The sequence below is a fragment of the Parus major genome, chromosome 2 (genome assembly GCF_001522545.3).
Source record: "Parus major isolate Abel chromosome 2, Parus_major1.1, whole genome shotgun sequence".
Lineage (NCBI taxonomy): Eukaryota > Metazoa > Chordata > Aves > Passeriformes > Paridae > Parus > Parus major.
Window position 1 is genome coordinate 91034465 of NC_031769.1, and position 19306 is coordinate 91053770.

Genomic DNA, 19306 nt, shown 5'->3' on the forward strand with positions numbered 1-19306 from the left:
AAATGCACAAAATGGAGAGGAGAGAATCATCTGAATCCAACAGTCATTGCTGTGCTCAAGTGTCTGATGTGTAGAAGAAAAGATGATCAAGTCTTTTGGTAGATTTCTGTCATAACTAATGTGAGACTATCCTGGTAGCAAAAACACTAGATTTGTGATTTAATGATTAATTCAGCAAAATACAATCACAAGGTTTATTCCTTTTAGGTACCTTCATATCTGAAGAAAATAAAAAGTCATAAAGTTGTAGTTGGGAGACTTTTTTTTTTAGGTAGGTTGCCCTCATCTGTTTCAAATACCTCTTTTCATCAGAAACTGCCAGTGGGAATGTCAGGAAATATTTTTAAATTTAATTTAGGATTTACTATAACTAATGCAATATGTGAATGAGCTCAAACAATATTCCATGTATTTGCATTGTGTATTTCCAATTTTAAAAGGAATATAATTTTGTAGTTGCACTGCTTATGCTAACTCTACCTGTATCAAATGCCAGGGCTTAATGAAGCATTTAAGGTTTACTCTGTTTGACTTTTGAATTGATTCAAACAATTTTTCATGTACTTGCATTTTAGGTTTTGTAAAAAGATGGTTTTCAAATACTTACTTGTGTAGGAGTGTCATTTCTCTGTGTTAGTTCAAATACCAGCATTCATGGAATCTCAATGTAATTTGTAAAGATCATGCAAGTACTGACTTATGAAATAATGTTTGAATTCAGCTTTGACAGTGGGCATTTATTACCATTAATTTTTTTACACAACTTCAGCCCTTGATGAAGATTCACATCCTTAGGTAGTGCAATCTCCATCTTGGAGAACCTGCGTGACCCTCTGAATGCCCGTTCTTCAACCCTTGCATCCTCCTATAGCTGTGGAAATAATGTGAGGGAGAAGTCCAAAGTGTGGGCTTTGGTGTTCTCTTGCCATGCAGTTCTGTAACAGGAGGAGTTGTTAATCTCAATGTGTTTCTGTGAAACCTTGACACATTGCTTCTTGTCCCTTATTAGACCCTGGTCAAGGTAGGATCAGCTCATGTACTGTCAGACAAAAGGTCCTTCTATCAGCAGGGAGAAGGGCAGCAAATGCCTGCCTTGCAGATGTTGTTTGTCTTCTACCAGGCAAATATAAAGCGATTCCTCCCCTGCTGTACTTGCCACCTTCTTGCAAGCGGCTCTTAGGTTCTTTTACTAAAACACGGTAGAGTTTGAGGAAAGAAAACATTATTAATCTAATGTTCATTAATGTTGAATATATTGGCATCCTCCCTGAAGAAATTTGTATTAATTTGAAATAAAAGTACTCTTCACTGAGGACATAAAATGTTTTATCTTAATTTTAACTGCAATTAGTGCATTAAGAAATGCACTTCTGGGATATTTAGGAAACAAGTCAAGCCCTCTTAGTCAAAATTGATAGGCTGAATTCTGTGCTATTTTATAGTGATGCAAGGCTTTTTAGGAGCTGGGCTAAGGTGGTGAATCTTGGAAGTTTGCTTGGGAGATGTTAGAGAACATTTTTGTGGAGTAGACCTGGTTCTTATTATTTGCTATGCACATTTTGTTTTCAGTTCTCAGACTCATCTAAGCTTTGCAACTGGTACAGAGACTGTTTTCAGTAACTAAAGCTTGCAAGTAGGGTTGGTATTGTTGTAGCAGCAGTTGAAATTGCTGATGGTTTCACTGAGAGTTCTCCAGGCAGCATGGAATTCAGGCTTCTGCATTATCTTTAAAAATTAGTAAGTGTAAGATGGAAAACAAATCTGCTTTCTGGTAAATATATAACTGAAAAGGGACGTTTTTGTCAGAGTGGATTTGTTCTCACATCATTCAGTACTATGCCACATGTGCTCAGGGACCCCATTTGGTTACCTTCCTACCGTGAGCTAATCCTGGTCACCTGAAGGGTACCCTGTGAGTTGTAAGGGGTCCATGAAAAGTAAGGACATGTGTACAGGCCACACTTGCAATGCCTTCTTCTCTCTGTTGACTGAATGAAACTTCTCTGTCTCCAAACGATAACTCAGTCTGCTGAATTCACCACCTCTGTCTTTCCTTGAGAGAGAAAAGAATGGGAATTGCAGTGGGTGTGGTTGACTGGAATGAGTCTCCTCAAATGGTTAAATACTTTGGGGAAGGTGGGCATATTTATGGGGCATTGAGTTGAGTTTAGGTCCAGAGGTATAGGTAAATCATGTCCCACTCTGTAAAAGGAGATAAAACAGTTTTCACAGGGTCTGTGAGATTTTATTTTTTTCTAGGTTTATTTCCAGGGGAGGAGTGAACAGGAGGGAATAATAAAGCAAAGCAAAAGCCAAAGCAAAGTGCGTGTGGAAATCTATCTGACATTATATACTTTGTTTCTATTACTTGTTTTTATTCTTCCTTTCCTAAGAGCCCAGAGTATATCTGGCTGCCTCATTTCTTCAGTTCCTCCTCATAAAATTGTGAAGTTCTTTGCTGAACTTCAGCCACATCTGAAAGGGGGAGGAGCATTCAAAGCTATTAAATAATTTAAAACTTTGATTAAAGCAGTTGCTGAATATTAGAGATGCACAAACCTGATTTCTACACCATAGCAAGGGTTGTTGTAAAAACTCAAGGCAGCTGGAACCTGCTCAGTGTGCCGTGAATCACTTGCTGGTTATGTGTAAGCTTCCCCATCAATGCATGGCTGGGAACCAGCTGCAATTCCTGTTGCAATTTGCTGTGTCCCTGTGATTTAGCAAGGTGGAAGAGGGACAAAAGGGCATGTTAAGAACTCTGGTGGGGTGCAGTAAAGAACCACATTAGTGCCTTAGTAGTGGTTGAAGTTAAGGAGCACGGGATGCACATGTGTGGGGAAACTGGACTGTATTGCTTCTGTTTAACTTTCTTCTTTGCTGCTCTTCTAATTTTCCTGTAAAGCCTCTTCCTGGGTTTATTCTTCTACATTTGTAAGTCTTGTGAATAAATAAATAGCTGACCTGTTACTTAAAGATGAAAAGAGCTAGTGCTCTTCTCCTAGATAATGCCAATATATGTTACTTTATTGTGTGAAGCTCTGTGTGGTCCAAGTCTAGAAGAAAACTGGACTGCATGTACAGATGTGAATGAAGACCTGTCTTTAAGGGAATGATGAGACTAGTTGAGCAGAGAGTTTGCCTTAGTTTAGAAACCTGGAATTAAGGTTTTGTTCAAAACCTGAACATCTCAGAACTGTAACAACAGTCTTCTGGCCTTCACAGCCTTCAAAAAATACTTTGCACAGGGTTTACATTCTCAAACATTTTAGACATGACAGTTATATTTCCAGCATTGCAACTGAGATGAAAATGACAAATTTAAAGAATAATAAGAGGTGATTTATTTTATTAACATTTTCTCAAGTAGAATTATTTACTGAAATTGGCAAGCTTTGAAGATTCTTGCTATGCTCTTGTCTTCCTAGTTGTTTGTAGGAAGTGTGCTAAATGAGTGTACATGACCAAGTTGAGTCTTTGCTTAGTGCAGATTTTGGTAATTTTTTCTTTATGAAGATGAGTACATGGGATGAATATAGGTGTGAAGGGTTTTGGTGGTTTTGTTTGTTTGTTTTGTTTTTTGGAGTTTTTTTGTTTTGCCTTCGTGTTGTTTAAAGATATAGAGTTGCTGGTTCAGAGATTCCACATACACATATATATATGTGCTTAAGAAGCCATGTTCTGTAAATGTTATGTCTGTATTTGTATGGCTTTGCTTTCATTCTTTAAAATTTCTTTTTAGCTGATATAGCTCAGAGGTACAGGATAAGCAAATATCCAACTCTGAAACTCTTCCGGAATGGCATGATGATGAAGAGGGAATACAGGGGCCAGAGATCTGTGACAGCAATAGCAGATTACATCAGGCAGCAAAAAAGTAACCCTATTCGGGAGGTCCAGGATTTGGAAGAAATCAGTTCTCTTGATGTAAGTGTTTCAATTTTATTCCTTCTCTGGGTTTTTTTTTTTTCAATGTTGAACTGTGGAATGTTAAGTAACTTGTGGGTTTTTTTAAACTGAGTGGCAAACTGGATCATTTGCAGCATTACAAATTAGTCCAGTGTAGTCATTTTGAACGGCATTCACTCCACTACTTAGTTATTTATCTTGCTTTTAAAAATTTGAAAAGAATCATGTTATATGTAATATTCCTCGCCAAAAAAATGCTTACAAAGATTCTTCTGAATATTGAAAAGGCAAAAAAGAAATATTTTCTGCATTTACTGGCTGTTGAATGAATGGCATCTCTGTATTTAATATCTGTGGGAAGTAATGACAGTTTTTGATAATTTGATGCAAGTTATAATTTAACCTTTGTTTTTACAGCGCAGCAGAAGAAATATTATTGGGTACTTTGAGCAAAAGGACTCTGATAATTACAGAACCTTTGAAAGAGTAGCGAATATTTTGCATGATGATTGTGTGTTCCTCTCTGCCTTTGGGTAAGTTTTGAAATGTCTTGATTTTGTGACTTTATTATTATGAGGTCTATATAATTTAATTAGATATATAATTTTAATTAGACTTCTTTATTATCTTCAGCATGGCATAACTGAAGAGACTGAACATTAATAGATAAATACACTGAGGGGATAGAAGGAGAAAACTCTTCCTAGCCTAAATGTTTGCTGTGAAATTAAACTTTCATTTTTTGCTTCCTTTTTCTTTTTTTTTTTGCCATTCTTTGTCAGTATAGTTTGAATGTACTTGAGGAGGTTTGGGTGGGGGAATGGTAAACATTTGTGTCCCAAAAACCTGTGTTATTAGAAGGAGAGGGTTTTTTGTTGTTTGTTTTTGGTTCTTTTTATTTGGTTCGTTTTGGTTTGTTTTTTTTTTTTGTGTGGGGGTTATTTGTTTGTTTGTTTTGTTGGGTTTTTTTTTTTCCTTTTCTCTGAGGAATGCAGTTGCTTACTTATTTCCTCTTGGTGTTAGGGGAACAGACTTTGTTCCAAAATACCTAATTTCTGTGCCTGGGTCTTTTTCATGGAAGTTTTATGTCATTGCACAGTGTAATAGCTTAGAAAGAAAATTGCATTGGTGAGCTACACAGTGTAAGTCTAGAAGAAAAACCTACAGGAATTCAGATTTCTCCTTGTACAGATTTACAGTGATATTTCAAAATATTCAGTGGAAGAAGAACAGATTGGGAGTAATTCACTTTTTAAGTATCAAAATAAAAATCAAGATTCATTCTGCAGTTTAATGTGCCAGCACTGCCCAATTTGAAGTGATTGGTCATTAATGTGATTATAGTGGTTTCCATTCTACCCACAGCTGCAAAATTAGGAATTTTCATGGGTTATCCTAGATTTTATGCTGCACAGAGTTGCCTCAGGGTTTTTTTTAATTGGATGTACTGGAGATTAGCAGAGAAACTGAGAGGATGTGTCAAGGTAGAAAATGTTTCATCTGTTTGAACAAAACCTGTTGTCAGTCACTGATGCCTCTTCCAATATGTCTCTAAAAATAGTTTGGGGGTGGGAAAGTGCAAAATGCAGGAGTGCACGTGGCTTTCTGTTCCTTTGGTCCCCAGTTAGGTAATGCTATGACTGTGTAAGCAGCCCTGGCCATGACCTGTAAATCTGTGGTCTCTCAGTCTGTCAGTCTTATCCCCGGTGACTGCCAATATCTCAAGTGTTTTCTGATGGGTGCATCCATCCTTGTTCTCAGCACAGCCAGTCTGAGTTGCTTTTAGAATTTAAAATTATTTTTTGGCCCTCATTCAACTTCTCAATCTTTTCAGAAATAACTTAAAAAAAATTATTAGTAAATAGCACTACTTTTGACATTCACTCTCCTGTTTTTTTGATTCTGTTCATCTTTGGTTTGCTCTTTGTCAATTGCATGTAATGAGAAGTGGCTTCCCACCACTCAGTGTTAGCACATGCTTGTTGGACACTGTTCTTGAAGCAAGTACTATAGGGGGTTTATTTTTGTTTTTTTTCAGATATAAGCAGTATCTGTGACATAGTGGAATGGATCAGAGTTTGATTATTCGTAACATGCCTGTGTAAATACAGATTGCACAGCAGGTTTATCATTATTCTTATCTCCAGACACCCATTCCCTTTCTAGCCTGGAGCTGTTAGTGTTTTAAAGTGCAGCCTTCCCAACAGCAACCTTGGGAGTTAAATGTTTTCATCTCTTAGTAGCTGAGGCTCTTCAGCTTCCTAAAAAATTGTATGTGAAAAGACTTCCAAGGGAGATGCTGACTACAGATCAGTGTTTTTTATTCAGATTATATATATAGCAAAATTCTTCATGGGGAGCTGGCATTGATCAGTTGAACTCTTCTGACTGAGCATCCTAACAGCCCCTGGAAAGGACTTTTGGTTTTGCAATGGACAGGGTTCAATGACTGCATGTTTTGGGGATGTTACATGAGTGATTATGTTCAAATTTCTCTTAAGCTAAAATAAAACAATCAATTTGACAGGAGAAAAATAGTTGCTTGACTAGCTTCTGTAAAGGCAGAACTGTCCCATTATTCTGGCTTTAGGTAGCTGTAATAGCTTATTTAAAAACTCTGTTAATAGTACTTAGTTGAGGATGATTTTGATGGTTAAAACTGTTCTTAAATCAATTGGTCCTTAAAGTTCTGTTAAGATCTGAAGTGACCACAGAACAAGATTATTGAAAGAAGACTTTTAAGCAGTAGGAGATAGATGAGGAATGTGATGAAGAGATTGTTAGAGGTGGATTTTAGAACTACAGAGGAATTAATCCATAATGTTTGTAAACATGGAAGAGAATATTGAATGGGAAAAAAAAGACAAAAATACTTTTATCTTAAAAGGCTATGATGAATTGTAAGTAATTCTTGTAAGAAAGTGATAAATCTAGGAACTGTTTTAATTTTACATTAGCAAGTAAATACAGCAGGTGAGAGTGGGGGTTTGTGTGCTTTCCAGAGATTCACCTTGTACATTAGTGTTTCAAAAAAAGACTAAATGCCAACTGAAGTGTTTCCATTTTAGTAGTTGTTTTAAAAAGGTGTATCTTCAGGCATTTGGGATTTTCACATCATGTCCCCACTTTATCTGAGTTATCTGAAAGAAAAAAATCAGTCATAGCTGCAGCTATTGGAGTGGAAGAACACAGAAGAGGACATTTTGAGTTCTACCACAGGGTTACCCTAGAGCATATATTTCATTATAGATTATCATCAGTTTAGCAAGCAGTGATTGGGCAGGTGGCTTCTATGGCTTCACTTTCTTATACCATGAAGGCTTATTTGGAATGCAAGTGGTTTACTTCAGTAATGATTGTCACTAGGAAGCCTCATTTTGGGGAGAGTCATGTTGGGAATACAAAAAAGCATTTTAAAATACACATCTCTAAACTGATGCAAATACTGGTGGTATGTTACTGGTGTAAGTAACATAATTCTGCAAGGCACCTTTTGTAGATGATAAGAAAAAGATAATTAGATCAAAAGAAAACAATAAAACATAGGTACTTTGAGTTAAGCCTTATGATGACTGGATTTTTCTTTACACTCTAAATGGTTCAGACTACTGGATGATGTAGCTCATCTTGCAATGAGGTAAATTCAGATAATTTGACTTCTCTTTCTTTTCTGTCTACTCCATTGGATGCACAGCTGTTCCAACTTGCTTGAATAAGAGATGACAATTTTGGAGTACAAACTAGCAGCTTTCAGGGCACTCTGCTGTGATTTGGGGTAAAATATTCTAAAGGCAAGAGAGGAATTTACCAAGGTGAGGTAGTAAGCTGAATACCAAGGAGGAACTGAATGTCTTAGAGTACACACATGCTATATCATCAGTGGGCAGAGACTGAATGCTGTGTCTTCTCTCTAGATGTGTTCTGAGGGTAAAATGGACAGTGGGGCTCAGTTGCCATCCGTTTTCTCATTGCTCGTGCCTATAGAGCACCTCAAAGCCCTTCTCTGTCAGGGTAGAGGAGATGTAAATTCTTAGTGTAAACAGTGGAACAGGAAGAGTAAATGCAAACAAGAATCCACCTTTCTCCTTTCTTCTTCAAGACTATTTTTTTTTTTTAATTCTCTGATGGGCTATACCTAAAACTGTCCTGGCATTTATCACTTGTCACTTTGATGCCTTTAGTCCAGACTTCTGATCTTAGGGATGCATCTTGCTGACTCCTTTAATGCCGTCTTATCCAGGCAGGCCAAGTTTCTATGGAGTCACTTTACAGTTTACTTTAAAAATGAAGGATTTTAATTCTCAAATTGTGAAAGGGGAAAATAATAAGTAAGGAAAAGATAGCAAATTGAAATATGAATTTTGGTATCTCAGTTATTTTATTTGTCTGTACCAAGACATGCTTACTGGTTGGTTTGTTGTAGGGCTATTTCAAAAGCAGAGAGATTTAGCGGAGACAATGTAATCTACAAGCCACCAGGGGTAAGTGTAACTATGTATTTTGTTTTGATTGTTGTGATTATATGTGAATACAAACAAATGGAGACTGTATTCAGATCATTCAGTATGTTACTGCATCTCAGATGTTTTATTTCATCACTAAATAGTGTGAGGAATAGGATCATAGGAATTAGTGTTTCTGAGTCAGTCTCAGAAAAGATCAGTCTTGCATGTTAACAATTAATGCGCAGAACCTAAACTTATCATTTGAAATATCCATGTCAAAAAAATTAATCTTTTTTTTTCCTGAGAAACACAGTCAACACATCATGTGTAGAGATACTGTGTGTTCTATAGAACTCTTTAAAATCTGTGAAGCTGGTATGCTTCATGTTTTTCAAGGCAAGTAACAATTACTGTGTATTATTCTGACTATTACTTGACTATCTTGTAAGCCTTAGTCTACAAGGGTTAAGAGCTCTTCTGTTAATTAAAAAAAAAATTAACTACAGGTTAACAAACTCTCATAAACATAGTTTTACTGGAAGAAAAATTCGATACAGAAGAAAATCTGCAAGAATTGCTTTATAGAGATATACTATCTAAAAATATATTCCTTTCTCAAGTTTACTGTATGAAAAGAGCTGTTTACAAAAGAGGAAATAGATGCAAATGGACCTGAGGAGGAAGGGAATTTCAAAGCTTTTTTTTTTTTATTTTCCAACAACAGAATTTATTAAGTTGCCTATTTAATATGGCATTTCTGAATTAAGGTGTGCTTAATCATGGCCACAGCTTGCGAAGTCATGCTTTGCTTCATGTTAACCAAAATTGTAATTAAATTAAAGTATGCTAGCACTGAATTACAAGTTAAAACTACTAGCAAATAAAGGAAAATTATTATTTATTCATATCTCTTTGGCAAAGCAAATGTAAAATACCAGTTTCAAGTCCTGTAGGGTGTTAGGAGCAGGTTTTGATGAGCCTTTGTAACTGTCAGCATGAAGCAGCTCACTATCTGCATTTATTTTAGGTCTGGAGATATTATTTCTCAGACTAGCAGAAAGCAGAAATATAAATAGCCCTTACTTGAATTTGGAAACGAAGTATCTCCCATTATTTATAAGTTGTCTTATAAAATGGAGTTAACTGCATAAATTATCATATGTAATATTTATTTTCTATTTGTACTTTTATCACATAGTTAATAGAAATCTTCCATGCACATGGTTGAATGTTGGTATAAGATTTGTTTTCACTATTTATATGAACATTGTAATTTTATGTTGTGTAGGTAATCTTTGTAGGTAGCAATGTAATTTTTACTGTTTCTCATCCTACTGTATTTTTCTTTTCAACAGGAAAATGCTCCAGATATGGTGTATTTAGGCTCACTAACTAATTTTGATTTGATTTATGCATGGACACAAGATAAATGTGTACCATTAGTTCGAGAAATCACATTTGAAAATGGGGAGGTAAGACTTTTTCTATTCTGCATTTGGGGTTTTTTTCTTAAAACAAAAATGTCTCTTTCAAGATCCCTAATTGACATCAAAGAACTTTGTGTGTTTTGTTTTAGGCAGAAAATGGCTGTCAGATAATGCCTTTTCATTCTTTAGTAGTTTTTTGGTTACTCTTGAAATTCACTGGAGACAGATCTGTAGTAGTTTCATACACTACCAAAGTAAGAAGTTATAATTACAGAGCTATTAAGGTTGGGAAAGACCTCTAAGATCATTGAGTCCAGCAGTTAACCCAGCACTACTGTGCTCAACACTAAACTTTGTCACGAGGTCCCACATCCACATGGTTTTTTTGAGCATTTTACAGAGATGGTGATTCTACCACTTGCCTAAGCAGCCTGTTCCAGTGCTTCACAATCCTTTCAGTGAAGACTTTTTACCAAATGTCCAGTCTAAACCTATCCTGCTGCAGCTTGTGGCCATTTCCTCTTCTGTTGTTGAGATGAAAAATGAGGGATGGGACCACCATGCTATTTAAGATGATTTATTGCTTAAGCCAGATAATATACCAGTCTCAAAGGCCTGAGATTTGGAGAGAAGCAACAAGTCAGCCATAGCTTAAGGTAGTCATGGGTTTCTTCTTCATACAGCAATATAATAACATTTTGATCCACTAGACAGAGTGAAACATGTTTCTACTTAATAACCCATCACCTTTGCCTAATTCTGCTGCAGTGCATCTGTCTTTCAGCCAATAAGCTGACAGGTCATGTAACCACAAATGCCTCTATTGTGGCTTCTAGATCCTTAGCCTATCCTGTAAGTCACATTATTACAGCTCAAACTTCTCACTATTTTACCTAATATAATTTCTTACTTACTCAAGGCATATTCTAACTTACAATTATAGGAACATAAGTTTATAATTTTTCTACTTAATGTTTGTGTACCTTTATCATTACATTAACCCAAGCTCTTTCCAAGGCTGCAGATTGAACCCTTCAGCATCTGTGGAAGTTTCTATTTTCCCATTTCCCTCGCTTGTCACCTGGGCGAAGAGGCCAACCCCCACAAGGATGCACCCTCCTTTCAGGCAGTTGTAGAGATCAATAAGGTCCTCCCTGAGCCTCCTTTTCTCCTGGATAAACACCCCCAGCTCCCTCCCATTGAGGTTAACATGAGTGGTAGAAAAATATTACTGTATTAAACACTTCCAAGGCATTATCTGATAAATAAGCACATTAAATGGTGGCCAGCCATTTAATCTTCTGGGAATGATAATGAAAACTATGTGGGGTTTTTATTTTCAATCTGTGTTAAAGCACTGGTACCTTAATCTTTTTAGGTTCATGAGTTGTTTCTCATGCTTTTCTTCTTTTGGCTGTAATTTGTCAGGTGGAATTTGGGAGATTGTTTTTAAACATCTCTTCTCATTATTTCTTTTAAGACTTTTTTGTTTTCTTTTGTAACTTGGTCTTCTTTTGTCCATTTCCAACTCCATGTTTTATTTTATTCTTAAAATAACAGGAAAAATAAAATAAACATAAAATAACAGGAAAAAAGTCCTTGAAAAGTTAAAAAGTTTGTAGCATCTCAGAAGGAGCATTTCTACTTAGATACAGAATCTGTTAAAAAATCTGCCAAGGTTTGTCTCAAATTAAACTACATTGTCCATACTGGATGAGAAGCCAGAGAATCAGTAATGTGATTCATTCAGTTTACACACTTAATTCTTTTTATCCTGAATCTGCTGTTCTGAGCACATGCAGCACTTCAGCTTTCATGTCAGAGAGGGACGGGGTGGTTTTACTTAAGCCATTTTTATTGACTGTTTTCTAGTCAATCCTGCCAGCTTTTATTGGAAAGTTCTGATAGTTAACAAATCTTAATTCTTCATTTGCAACTCAATATGTAAAAGATGCCACATGTGGTAGATTTTCAGTGTACTTTTCCCATGGTGAAACAGGATTCTGAGCCTTGGAAGCCAAGGTTCATCTCTGTCAGCTTGTACCACATTCTGTTGTGGTCTCTCTGGTTGTTCCTTTAACCCTTCATTCCTGTTCCTTTAACCCTTCATTCCTGTTTGCTTAGGCAGATAGTTACAATTGTGATGTGATATTTTGCCTGGCAAAGTTTGTTTAAAAATTTCAGTGTTGCTGGTACCCAAACAAATTTAAACATGCCAAAATTGAGATATTTCTGCATGCTGAGATTGTACAACTATTTAAATGGTCTCTTATTGTGTATACTGCTCAATATTACAATATAAAAATATGAAGTGTTGTGATTGTTAAACTGTATTGATGGCATCAGAATACACTTTAAACACACAGTAATTGAGCTCTGAAGCAGGGTCTTCTGCTCAAGGAGACTGCCCATTCGAAACAGTTCCTGTGCTTGACTGGCAAAGGCTGTTAGGATCAGGATATCATTCAGAAGAAATCCCTGTCTAACCTATAACCAGGCTCTGTAGTTCTGTGTTAAATAAATGCAGTGAACCTCTGTGGTCTTAATGGTGGTGCTGAACCACTAAGAAGTTTCTCAAAGGCTCACAGAAGTGATATAGGAAGCTGAGATCTAGTGGAAAGGCTTTTGATTTTCTTAGTGCCAAACAACACAGCAGCTTTTGAGGGAGCTTCAACTTGTCCTGAGACGTGATATGAAAGCTGGAATGGCATAGGAAATAAAGGGAGGTACCTTGTAGGAGGACTAAAATTAGCAAGCTTCAAGCCAGCTGTACTTACAGCCTGTTTGGAGATGAATTGATCTTGTGAGTGTAACTTGCTGAGGTTGTCATTCCAGCTGCTTGCAAGCAAGGGAAGATCTTAGAGCCAGAATACCCTGTTTAGGAGTTCTCCCTCTGGAAATGTACCTGCTGAAGTGAGTGGGGAAGTGGAGCCATAATTGTAGTGGTACAAAACAGACTTTTTCCCATCCTGTAGCAGGAGAAAGGCTGAGACCCAGCTGAATCTGTGTGTGTAAAAATGAGAATAAGCAAATATGATTAGTTGTTTTGGGGGTGGATTGGGAAGTTTGGATTTCAAGAGCACTGAAATGATGAGGATCTCTGCAGTCTTCTGTTTAAAAGACTATGCTTCATCTTACCTGATGGACTTGGTTGAAGGGAGAACAAGAGCCATTTCAGGTACCCTGTGTAACTGGCTGCCTACTGATAAGGAAAACATTTCCTTCAACTTACTGCAAATTGAAGATATCTGAAGAAATGCTTCAATTTGGTAGCAGAACAAGCCGCTACTATCTTTCTCAAAAAGCATAGTTTTTATGCTGATGTAGGCTAGAATCAAAACAATAGCAGCACTTGCTTGTTTTACCAGTTGTGGAAATGAAAGATGGGCAGCTGTAGGCATTTCTTAGGCGATACATAATTATTTCTTCAATCAGGCTGTAGTGAGTTGATTTGACAAAAATCACTTTTGGAGCAAGCAGGTGCATGTTGTTTGTGTTTTGTTTGTGTTTGAATAAAAGAAAAAAAAGAGTAAATTATTCAAGGCAATCCTGTAATTGTCTGTGGGCAGAGATCTTTAAAAGGCATTAGGCTGCAAGAACAACTATGAGCACATATCAGGAACTAGAGTTTGCTGTCCAACAAAGGATGACCAGTCAGGTCAGAGTTACTGGCAGGAGAGCAGTTCTTGATCGTAACTGCTCTGGCTGTGTCATTAGCTTCTGCTTTTCTCTATTTTGGTGAGGAGGGGTTAGAGTTATTCAAAGACACTTGTGTTATGCTAAGAAAGAACTAATTTACTATATGAATAAGCTAGAACTGGATTCTAGAATATACCCTCAGCCTTTTGTAGCATTTAACACCATGGTGCTCAGGCCTTATTGTGGTTTCTCTGGAGCTGCTGTGTTTCCTCAGAATCAGGTTATTTCTTTAGAACAAGTATTCCAGTGAAAGTGTATCCCTTCCCAAAATACTGATAATGACTTGCTCTCATCCTTTATCTGTTGTTTATGATAAGAGCAAGGAAACATGGTTAACTGTGTCACTCAGTATCTCAGAGGAAGGGTCAGCAGTTAACATCATTAGTCTTGCTCTTTCATCTGTTTTTAAAGTAGAGATTTCACTGAATTTGAAAATTGTTGGAATCTCTTAATTTGGTGCCCTTAAGAAATGGAAGAAATAAGTTTGTCCTTTGTTTTCTGTGCAGGAACTGACAGAAGAAGGTCTTCCTTTTCTCATACTTTTCCACATGAAAGATGACTTGGAGAGTTTAGAGAAATTCCAACAGGAGGTTGCACGGCAGTTAATAGGTGAAAAAGGTTTGTAATAATTCCCACTATTCTTGGTTTTACTGGTATAATTTTTTTCAGACAACTCAGTGGAGTGGAAGAAAAGGCCATACAGAATTGTAGCTTTCAAGCTCTTGAGACTGAAGGGCTTGATGCATTTTTGACAGTGAGGACCAACTCCTCTGGAAATTATTAAAATAGATGCACAATTTATTAGTAAGTAACTTTCAGAAATCCTTGTCTAAATGATTTAATGTGTTTTGAGAGGGCAGTAAACAAAGCTTCAGTTTGTAATGTAGGAAAAAAAACACTTTAAGAAAACCTGTTATTTTGGTAATGTTGTTTATTTAGACCTATTTTCAGGTTTTGCATGTTGTATCTATCTAATATTTTCATCTTTGTAATACTTAGGAAAATAGTTTCAAATGGGTTTCAAGGCAATAATAATAAAAAAATCCTAACACGGGCTTTTGTCTGCTCACAATGTTAAGGTACAATAAACTTCCTCCATGCTGACTGTGACAAATTCAGGCATCCACTCCTCCACATTCAGAAGACTCCAGCAGACTGCCCTGTCATTGCTATTGATAGCTTCAGGCACATGTATGTCTTTCCAGACTTCAGTGACTTGTCGTAAGTATCTTTCTTGGTGCATTTTGAGAAGAACAAATGAAAAGGCTTATACTTTAATCAGTACTGTGGTGGGAAGATTTGTAAATCTGGGATAGGTAAGGCTGCATCTATGTAATTTAGTGTCAGAGCCTTAAAGCAGGATGAGCTGGCACGAAGTCATTGTTTAAGTGGAGTTGTATTACTTTATGCAAGAAAGGAATCTCATATGAAGTTCTTAGATGCTGGTCTTCTTCTACAGTTTTCCTATTTTCCATCATGATTAGGCATTTGGAACCTGGCATGGTGTTTTTAGTAGTGATCTAGACATGTCAAGTTTAAAAGATTAAAAATACTACATGTAGTGTGAAGTACTGTATTATTCAGGGATTGCTGTAAAATGCAGCATGTAATAAATCCCAGCCTGCTGGTTTGGTTTTTCCTGCAGTGTAATTCTAGCCTTCCTGCATTAGTCTACACCTGGAAAGCTGGCAAAGAAATGGTTGTGTGGGTTTGTGAAATTTTCCATGTGCAACTTGGAAAATGGCCAATCACCAGCATGTTTATCTGGATAAAATACGTGACAGCAAAGTACCAGGGTGCTTAGGTGAAATACTGTTGTGGTAACCCTCATTACCTCAGCTTGACTCTTTATGGAGCACTGCCTTGGAAGCAGATGTTCTGTCTTGCATGGATTGGTCAAGGAATGAAGATGTTTAAATGTTCTCTTCAGGGGCTTTCAGCCTGAAACAAGCACTCTGTCTTTATCTTCTGGTTTGGTGTTAAAACTCCAGTTCCTGTCTCAAAGGAGGCAGCTGCACATACACTGCCTGCTAACTCCTGGTTAGATGTCTAGGCTGGTGTTTCATTTTTGTCAAAACCAAGGATTCAAAGCTCAGACTTAGCGTGCAATGTGAATGTAATATCATGTCTGATTCTGCTATTCCAGGAGACAATTTTCTACCTGAGATACTGCCATCTGGGAGGAGAGTTCAAACTTAGCTTTTGTCTATAATTCTCCACAGGCTTATCTATAAAATGTTGTCTCTGATGTATCTTGAATAGTGCTTTTCAAATACTTGAAGCTATGTATGTTGAAATTCTTGATAAGTGACTATTTTTCTCCCCGTGTTCCTGTTTCTTTGGAAAATTGTATTCACCGCACACCCAAGCAAAAAAATAGCAGGATATTTGCATTTTAAAACCACTTTTTTTATTGTCACTTTTTAAACAGCCCTAAAACATTAACATCTCGTACAGAGGTAGTAGAGATGTTTAGTTTAGACTTTGATGTTATGTTTCTTAAATGTTCAGTTTCTGTGAAACACTGTCAGAATAATGAGAGCTACTTGCGTGATGTGTACCAGTTGTCACTTACAAATGAAGCTGAAAGAGAGATGTCAGGATTGTAGACAGTTGTCTAATGATAAATAATTACTCAACCTTACTCTAGGAGGTTGACCTGATACACAGAAATAGCAAAACACAGTTTGGGAACAAGAAGAGCTTGGAGCTCCTGGGAAGATATTATTTTGTGTATATGTGGTTTGGATGCTTGGTTTGGTTGTTTCTGTTGTTTCTTGGGTGGTTTTGTCTGGTGGTTTTATTTTTTAATAAATAAAATCTTAATTCTGAGACTTTCATCTACCACTTCAGTAACCTCCTGGACTCTTTTACAAACTGGCCCCAGGCTGTCTGTTGTAACCTCAGTGCTGCCACCAGCAAATAGGGTTTGGATTTGGCACTTTCGGAGCTGGCCCTCTAAAAGATATCCTTGCTCTTTAGGGAGTTCATTGTCTTTTTGGAGAATAGGCACTTGGCAGGTAAATGAGACCATCCCTATTTTATCCTTGTCTGTTGGCCACCTGGCCCTATTTCCCATGCTGTTCCAGGCTGGAAATGATAGCAGGGAGTGTCCTACAACCAACAGATGGGTGTAGCTTCTTAGCAAGAACAGGCTGAGCTACATGAGGCTGCAGGCACCAAGTGTCCTTACTGCATTAGGAGAAGAGAATGTCTCCAGCAATGTGCTTGACCTAGAACAGGGCAGAGCCCGAGGAAAAGCAAGGAGTAGTAAGTCTGCTGTTCCTATAACCATGCTGGAATGAACCCCTTTTTCTCCATTGGTAATAATCCATGATCTCTTCTGGGCTGGGAAGAGGCCCCTTAAATTACTAGTGTAATACTGATTGGTTACAGACACTGCTGTAATGATACCCTCTGAATCAGTATTGCTGCATTTTATCCATTGAGTTTTCTGATGATCTTAAATATTGCTGATAGTTTGTCTGACCACACTTTCTTCCTTTTTCCTAAATGTAATAATTAGTTTGATGAAAGACTCCCTACAAAAACCTGTGTCCATTCACACATTACCTTTAGATTTTTTGTGTAGTCCTCACACTAGATTTTTTATCTCATCTCTAATACTTATTAGATAAACTCTTCACTTTGAAATTTTTAGTCAGCCTGACATTTCACAAATAAAACTCGATGCTGTAGTTTAGTATGTTTGCAGTGGGTGACAGTAGATGATCTCAGATTAGATTTACATTGATATCCTCTTAGTGCTTATCTGTGGTGTGTGTGCAGTTGCTGAGGCAGTAGAGAGCCTTTCAAAGATGTTTTGTCAATACTGCTCCCCAAGTGTCATTTGTATCTGTAAACTGTGCATTTGGAACCTGCTGTTCCCTCTTACATTATGGTTAGTGGGGAGCTGAAGGGAGTTCACAATGAAGTTATTGGCTGGTACAGCTCTGTGGGAGTTATTGAAAAGATGAAATACTTGCTGTGTTCTCAAGAGACAGTGGAAAGAAAAAGAAGCTGGTGGGATACCTTAGCAAACCATGTGGCTCCCTGTCCTCTATTAATCACCTAAAAGTAGGCATAGTGTGCTAGATAAACAGAAGTTAGCTACTCTAAGCAGTGCACTTTAAATCTTCTGTGTTTGGACTTAACTTGTAATAAACATGTGGATGTTTCTATTGAATTTGTTCCAGAATTCCAGGTAAACTGAAGCAATTTGTACTAGACTTGCATTCTGGAAAATTGCATAGAGAGTTTCATCATGGCCCTGATCCAACTGATGTAGCACCTGGTCAGGTAAGGTTACAACAAATACATTTCATTTGGCCTTTTTTTTACTCCTTGTCAGAGCTGTACCTTCTAGTATATTTGTTCTTTTAACTTCTGTCTTTTGAAAATCTGTTAACAGAATATAACATTACCACCTTTGCTTGGTTCCTCAACCTTCTTTGGGTAAAGGCAGGGAGTATTAGGGGTAGTAGGCATTAGGGTTAGTATGGTACCTATTTGCCTTGAATAAGGGAAGAGCATAAGAATATTTATTTTTTCCACTGAAACAGGAGATCTTGGGCTTGGATGACTGTTCTGACTTTATAGAGCTGCTCCTAGGTTCTCCTGTGACTTCAGTGCAAAAACTGATAATACATCATAGATGCATTATTTCCCACACAACACACTACTAGAGGGTTCTTCTAAGGGGAAACAACAATTGATTGAATGTTTCATATATTTACCAATGTGAGCAGGAGGCAAATTACTAGAGCATCAAGGAAGAATGGGTGAGCAGTAATAGGCTTTACTGCTTTTGTTAATGCGGTTGACAAACAGCATTAGCAGTGCTCACAGGCTGCACTTGTCAGTTTGATTTCCTCATGGTTCTGCTCAAAGCTTGTCATGTTGTGTAATTACATGCCTGGAAGACACTTCTGGGATCTCTTCAGAAACACAACTACTAGATCCTTCTTCAGACAAAAGTCAGAAGCATCTCAGTGTCAGAAAAGAAGGGACATGACCAGCCCCAATTCCCTCTGCTCATCCCAGTCTTGTAATGGTGTCTCAATCAGCCTTCTATCTTCTCGATACTCAGCTCACATGGTTGGGGTCCTGCTGAAAAGTGCAAATTTAACTGTCAGGGAACATTTTCACTACTTTGGGCACTTTCCAAAGAAAAAGAACCATTTTCAAATACTTCTTTCAAGGCTTGCATTGTATTATCCAAGGCTCAAAGAGCCCTGGTGCCATTGTGTTGGGGAGCCTTGGGCCATTCCATGGCTGAGGGACAGAAACTATTTATAGCTATAGCCTCCTTTTCCTGCTCATCTGTGGGATGTGGTAAGGATGGCACTGCTCTAAGTCAATTGAGTGCAGCCTCCTGTTGCCCTGCTCAAAAGATTTTAAAGTGTGAAAGCCCTGGAGGGCTTGCCTTGGCCAGGAGAGTAACTGCTTTTCAATGTTGTTATGACTGGCTGTGAAAACACGTGGCTGAATTGTCTCAGCAGTAATTCATTTGACTTGTAGTTCCCTGTGTTTCTCAGAAATTCATTGAGCAACCAGAATTCAGGTCATCAGGAGGAGGGGCTGAAATAAGGGCTGGAGACTGCGGCATAGGCCAGGCACCTGCCCAGAGGAGGCTTGGCCAGAGAAGAAGGAAGCCTGTGGAGCGCCTGGATCCTGCTGCCTGCCTGTTGGCACAGGCACAGGACCCAGAGCTGCAGGCTTGCTCTTGCCTCATTTCTGCCTTGAAAAATGCACACAAAACCTGGGATGTTTATGTTCCCATCTCTGTATGGCATCCTGCCATCTTGTGGAATATGTGGATGCAGT

The 19306-nt window shown here is 37.7% G+C and overlaps 1 protein-coding gene across 5 annotated transcripts in view; it reads left to right on the plus strand.

Moving 5' to 3' along the window:
- The window catches only part of ERP44 (endoplasmic reticulum protein 44), a 48164-nt gene that overhangs the window by 27762 nt on the left and 1096 nt on the right, over positions 1–19306 (plus strand). For all 5 annotated transcript variants that reach the window (XM_015617021.3, XM_033512184.1, XM_033512185.1 and 2 more), the window contains 7 exons: positions 3743–3927; positions 4327–4442; positions 8333–8390; positions 9710–9826; positions 13987–14098; positions 14560–14701; positions 17677–17779. In XM_015617021.3, coding sequence (XP_015472507.1) covers positions 3743–3927; positions 4327–4442; positions 8333–8390; positions 9710–9826; positions 13987–14098; positions 14560–14701; positions 17677–17779 — 833 coding nt within the window. The remainder of the gene's footprint in view (positions 1–3742; positions 3928–4326; positions 4443–8332; positions 8391–9709; positions 9827–13986; positions 14099–14559; positions 14702–17676; positions 17780–19306) is intronic.